Below are 6,620 nucleotides of genomic sequence, written 5' to 3'. Positions count from 1 at the left end.
AGATATATATGGGAGCTATATCTAAGTTTGAACCGATTATCACCAATTTCAATAGGATTCGTCCTAGGGCCAAAGAAATATTTTTTTTGAAAAATTTAATCTCAATCGGATATATCGACTCAGAATGTGGCTCTATGAAGATCCTCAAAAGTAACTATGGGTCAATCTCGCTTCCTTCTCCATGTTACAAAGAAAGCCACAAAGACATAATACCCTGACCACTATGTTGTATAGGGTATAAATACTCCCTCTAGAGTATAGATATATCACAATGCTTGGCCATAAAAGTCGTCAGATCCATCCCATCTCGTTTTCAACAAACTTTCTTAGAACAGATCGACTATAAAATACAATGAAATTCGGCCTACATACAGTACCCCATTTATTTATCTTCTATCTGTATAATTCCTCTAAAAACCAAGTTTTTCCGTTAAAAAAAAACTCCTTTCAGGACCAGTCCATAACAGATTTTTAATGGAGAAAGGAGAAAAATAACAAATATCCTTAAAGTTTAATAATTTATTTTTTATTAAGTTGAAATAATTATTCATGGTTATTGGTTATTTGGTCTAATCTTAGTTTGTTTTAACAGTAATTTTATTTTAACTGTAATTATTATAGTATAATATAGTTTTCTATGTGAAAGAAAACCAATCAAAAAATAAGAAAAACAACAAAGGATTTCCGATAAACTCTGACGATAATCAAAAAATTAACGTATAGAAATATATGTGAACAATGTCTTCAAAAATCAGTGCATTTGTGATAAGGTCGGGGGCAATTTACTGCCCAAAAAAAAAAAAAAAAAAAAATAATAAAACAATTTATGACTCAACAACTAATTAATTTAAAAACTATACAAAAATACTATGGTACAAAATTATTGCAACAATAAAAGTATTAAATTAAAAATACTTTAATTGTCGATTGTGAATGGACAATCCATACAAGTCCATTTTTTTCTGAAAGCAAAAGTAAACAGATTATTTCCTCTATAGATTTGGCGGGAACTTTTAAAACATAACTAAACTCTATAAATGTGGTTTAATGCATTTTGGTCTAAACAAGAAAAGGGGCTAGACATTTGAATTCCCTAAAAAAAAACAGGGAACTCCTCAAATGTCCAAATAATGACATGTTTTCCCATGACGATTCGAAAGTAGACTCGAAAGAACCACACCCATGTTTTGTATATTTTCCAAATTTAAATTTTTGTTCAAAAATCCTGAAGTACTTGGAGTCTTTTCCTTTGAGTTCAATTTCGAATCGCCAAACAGAAACAGGCCCTAAATTATTTCTCGCATGAAATTAAAATATTTGTATGGCTGTGTCCTTTCGGAATATTTTAAGTTAATGCCTTAGTCATTTTTGTTTTTAGAAAATCATAGAATAATTTAAAGAAGAAGGAGGAGAAACTTAAACTTAATTTCCTGCCATTTGTGCCGATTGACCCATTATGCTCGCCTCCGCCAGGGCGGATATTGAGGACATGGGTATGCCCAGTTTACGTGTAACATTTATTTGAGCCACTGCAGCGTTTCTCAGGGCACACAAATGGCACATTTCCGCCTGACTCTTAGCCAATTTAATTGCTTTTTCGAACAGCTCAACAGCCCTATCCAAGTTGGCACGTTGCACCTCGACGGTGCCCAATGTCTCATAGGCCAAACCACATTTATCATCAATTGCAATTGCCTTCTCCATCAATTCAATGGCCAGGGCAATGTCGCCCTTCCATTGCAGGCTCATAATACCGCGATGTACCAGCAACGAAGCATTATCGGGAGCCAATTTCATGGCCTTCTCATAGAATTGTTCCGCCTGGGGGAATTGTTGTTGATCACTCAACACCTGAGCCATCAAACTATAACATTCCACACAGTCGGGATATTTTTCGACGGCATTCTTGAACTCATTCATAACCATCATTAAACGCATTTGATCCTGTGACATAAGAGCAACACGATATTCGGCATAACATTTTTGCACATAGGCCATGGCATTACTGGGTGCCAACTTCACGGCCTTTTCAAAATCATCTAAAGCTTCAGATAGCTGATCCAATAAAATAAAGATTTGCGCCCGTTGATGATAGATATCGGCACATTCAGGTTGCAGTTTCTGGGCTTTGGCGAAATCTTCAATACCGGCATCTTTGTTTTCTTGTTGAATATAAAGCGAGGCACGTCTTATCAAGGCATATGTACGTAACTTCTTATCGGCGTCATCTGCAAAAAAGAAAAATATGCATTTTGTTTACAGAATTCGTTTCAGAGGACATCAGTTGATAAGATTTTGAAAAATAGACATTGGCTAATTTTAGGAATGAGAATATATGGCGGCAGAGATTATTTGGATGAGCTCAAAGGTCATCTATGGCCAAAGAAATTTCGGAAAATAGATGAGCTTGGAACTCACCTATGCATTCATCTATCTATCACTCATCTATTGTCAAATAGTTGATCAATAGGTGAGCTCAAAGCTCTTAGGTGAGCTCAAAGCTCATAGGTGAGCTCAAAGTACATAGGTGAGTTCAAAGCTCATAGGTGAGCTCAAAGCTCATAGGTGAGCTCAAAGCTCATAGGTGAGCTCAAAGCTCATAGGTGAGCTCAAAGCTCATAGATGAGATCAAAGCTCATAGGTGAGCTCAAAGCTCATAAGTGAGCTCAAAGCTCTTATGTGAGTTCAAAGCTCATAGAAGAGGTCAAAGCTCATAGGTGAGCTCAAAGCTCATCTATTGCCAAATAGGTGAGCTCAAAGCTCATCTATTGCCAAATAGGTGAGCTCAAAGCTCATCTATTGCCAAATAGGTGAGCTCAAAGCTCATCTATTGCCAAATAGGTGAGTTCAAAGCTCATCTATTGCCAAATAGGTGAGTTCAAAGCTCATCTATTGCCAAATAGGTGAGCTCAAAGCTCATCTATTGCCAAATAGGTGAACTCAAAGCTCATCTATTGCCAAATAGGTGAGCTCAAAGCTCATCTATTGCCAAATAGGTGAGCTCAAAGCTCATCTATTGCCAAATAGGTGAGCTCAAAGCTCATCTATTGCCAAATAGGTGAGCTCAAAGCTCATCTATTGCCAAATAGGTGAGCTCAAAGCTCATCTATTGCCAAATAGGCGAGCTCAAAGCTCATTTATTGCCAAATAGGTGAACTCAAAGCTCATCTATTGCCAAATAGGTGAGCTCAAAGCTCATCTATTGCCAAATAGGTGAGCTCAAAGCTCATCTATTGCCAAATAGGTGAGCTCAAAGCTCATCTATTGCCAAATAGGTGAGCTCATAGCTCATCTATTGCCAAATAGGTGAGCTCAAAGCTCATCTATTGCCAAATAGGTGAGCTCAAAGCTCATACAGCTCATCTATAATAAACTATTTTAGCCCACAGCTGTTCTGTTGTAAAATATCTGAGCTCCGAACTCATTTATCGTGCAGTAGTTGAGCCCCTTCTTCAAATTTCTGGTTTCAAAATTCAACCACTCACCATTATTGATCACAGCATCCAAATCCTGTTGAGCCTCCACAAAAGAGCCCGAAATCAAATGGAAAGTACCACGTAACAGCAAAGCTTCCGTCTTATATTGTGATTCCGATTCAGATGATTCCAGTTCTTCGGTACAGGCCGCAACAATATCTTCATACTTTTCACTGTCCAAGGCCTGCTTGGCACGACCGAAACCATGCGACTTATCCAATGTCTCGGGCAGAGTCATTGTCATAATTGGATCCGAGACAAAGGAACGCATATAGGTGTTAATAAAGCTCTTCGACGGTAGTACAGGTTTCTTATCCTTAATTGCCTTTTCGGCATCTTCACGTCCCGTCTGTTTCAAAATGCGATCGGCATATAAAATTGTATTGTTATTTTGGAACATTTCCAAAATGCACGTGGCTGTGACATCATCCAAACATTCAGAGATTTCATTGGTGGCCTCATAAGCCTTGGCACGACGGAAATATGCCTTGGCATAACGTGGATTGTATTCCAGCGATTTGGTACAATCCTCCTTTACCTTTGGCCATTTGCGTAACATTTCATAGCTGGCGGCACGATTTTGATAGAAAATTGCCAAATCGGTTTTATTATCTTTGGGACATTTGTCAATGGCTTTGTCGTAAAAGCTAATGGCTTCATCGAATTTACCATTACGATAACAAGCATTGCCCTCGTTCTTGAACATGGTGGCCTCCTTGAGGGGAGACAATTTTTCATTCTCCAATTCCACAGTCTTCTTTTTCTTTTCCAATTCCTTGTCTTCGGTGGTGCCATCAATGGACAGGGATTGTTTGTTCGCATCCAAAGCCTTTTGTTTCTTTTTGCCACTCTCATCGGAACTGCTGGAGGGAGCATTTACCTTGCGATAAACATAAATACCCGCACCAATGGCCAATGGAGTACCTATCAGCAGGGCCAATTGCCATTTGGTTAGCTTTACATTGCCAAACTTCAAGGATGTGGACATGGTGTTGTGTGTGTGGTTGTTGTTGCTGTTTTGTGGCTGGGAAGTCACTCCTACTGTTCTGAAAATGCAAAAAAATTAACACTTTGATTCAACATTGATTTATCACACATTTTTTGCAATGCAGCTGCTTTTCACACCGCCACCGCCAGTTGTCATTCAGTTTTCAGTCTTTTTTATTACCCACTAACCTTTACTCACTATTCTGTTCTTTTTTCGTTGTTTATTGCTCTCCTAGTGTGTTGAGAGCACGAATTTATTGCAAATTTATTAAAACAAATAAAAACCTAATTGATTTGCATACAATTTTGTCGATTCGAAACACTATTTAATTCACAAAATTTATTTAATTTATGTAATTTTACTCGTAAACCCAAAAGAACAAAAACCAACCCGCCGTCGAAAAAATCTTCTAATTGGAAAAAAGTGGGCATGTGAATAAGGGGTGTGTAGGTCGACTTTCGTCCCATCGATTTTTTTTCGCAACGAAAAGTTTAATGGCATGTTTACATCACAAATGATGAGATAACAGAATGGACAAATTTTTTAACTGCAATATAAAGGAAACCATTGGTACATGAATACTACTACAATTACTTCTTGACGAAAAAATCAACTATCGAGTCCAAAAAAAAAAAAAGGAAACCATGGTAGAAGAACATAGGTAGAAGCGTCGACACAGCTGCTGGGACAATGAACGGTCAAACCAACTTTGGAATTGAAAATGTTGAATGAAAAATTATTTAAATTTGTGAAAATTTTTGAAAAACGCGAATTTTAATAGCCCCCGACTGACGTATTATAATGAAACATATAAAAATCTACTTATATTTGCAAAAAACATTTAATTTTTTTGACATATCAATGCTCCCAAGCGTTGATGCATCTACCTGTATTCTTCTGCCATCGATGGAAGGTAGGGCCATGATAAGATATGGTTTTAATCTAAAGATTTTGTAGCGAAATAAACCTTTAGAGATATATAGAACATGATTTTGATTGATTGATTTCGCCATTTTCAATCATTTATTAAAAATCTATGCAACAAGTTATTTGGTTTTTTGGTTGTTTTGATAGTAGTTCCGACATTACAAGCCAAACAAGTAGACCTCTATACTTGCATTTTTTTAAAGTTAGCCTATCTTGTCTTCATTGTACCATGCTTGAAGGGTTGCCATATACCAAATCTTTCTAAAAGCTCATACTCATAGCTCAAAGCTCATATATGTTTACAATTTTTTCCGAAATTATTTATTTGACAACATCCCATTGTCTAAATTTGTAGTTATAAACATGGCACAATAAAGAGATAGAACAGCTTCGTAAAACTACATAAATACAGCCCTGAGGCTATGCCCGCTTCGTGTCAGATTCATTCAAAATTATTGTGTCCATAATTTTTACAATTTTTTAAATGTTATTAAATGAAAGCAAAATGTCGGAGGTAGCATAAAATTTTAGAATAAGTTTAGATTTGTTCGAATTGGTCATCTTTGGCATGAATTATGGCCTTCAAACGGCCAATGAAACCGTCACACGCTGCCCGAATGTTGCTCTGCGGTATTTTGGCCCATTTCCGGTGAAGCGCTTGCTTGAGGTGATCGATACTTTGGTATTTTTTAGTGCCAACCTTGCTTTTCAAAATATTCCAGACACAATACTTCAAGGGAGTGGTATCCGGAGATTTTGGTGGCCATTGTGCGCTGGAAATGAAGCGAGGAGCCATTCTTGGGTGGCGCGTGCTAAGTGCGATGGTGCTGAGTTCTGTTGGAATGTCCAAGGTATGCGGCCAAAATGGTTGCGTGCCCAAGGCCTTAATACACCTTCCAGAATATTTTCGCGATAAAATTCGACATTTAATCTGATGCCACGGTCGATTAATACGAGCGGAGAGCGACCATCGGCTGTTATGTCGGCTCACACCATTACCATGGCCGGCACTTTAGTTCTGGTGGCCAACAGAAGGTGCACAGTTTCAGCTGGCCTCTTTGACAAGTAAACACGATCAGTTTGTTTGTTTACAAATTGCTGGACAATGAATGTTTTCTCATCGGAGAAAGCCGAAGCAACTCTTTAGCTCTTTTGAGTCTGTTTTCTTTCTGTTGCGGTGTAAGTTCTTGCACTTTTCGGAATTTCAATGGCTTTACCCCGAGCTCATT

At 37.7% G+C, this 6,620-nt stretch overlaps 1 protein-coding gene across 3 annotated transcripts; it reads right to left on the bottom strand.

Annotated features, from left to right (window-relative positions):
* Positions 1 to 1,338: 1,338 nt before the first annotated feature.
* On the bottom strand, positions 1,339 to 4,903 carry LOC101889350 (mitochondrial import receptor subunit TOM70). Of its 3 annotated transcripts, none has more exons than XM_005180169.4 (3): positions 4,653 to 4,903; positions 3,486 to 4,522; positions 1,339 to 2,228 (listed from the first exon to the last, which is right to left on the bottom strand). In XM_005180169.4, the coding sequence occupies exons 2-3, from the start codon at positions 4,462 to 4,464 to the stop codon at positions 1,423 to 1,425; spliced, it is 1,785 nt and encodes a 594-aa protein (XP_005180226.1). In that variant the 5' UTR covers positions 4,465 to 4,522; positions 4,653 to 4,903; the 3' UTR covers positions 1,339 to 1,422. The 3 variants fall into 3 exon arrangements, with proteins under 3 accessions (XP_005180226.1, XP_005180227.1, XP_058981524.1); XM_005180170.4 differs by having other exon boundaries at positions 3,486 to 4,517; XM_059125541.1 differs by having other exon boundaries at positions 4,663 to 4,903.
* Positions 4,904 to 6,620: the final 1,717 nt, after the last annotated feature.

This window comes from Musca domestica, unplaced genomic scaffold (assembly GCF_030504385.1).
Source record: "Musca domestica strain aabys unplaced genomic scaffold, Musca_domestica.polishedcontigs.V.1.1 34, whole genome shotgun sequence".
Classification (NCBI taxonomy): Eukaryota; Metazoa; Arthropoda; class Insecta; order Diptera; family Muscidae; genus Musca; species Musca domestica.
Note: the sequence above shows the minus strand (reverse complement) of the source record. Positions and strands in the feature narration are given on the sequence as shown.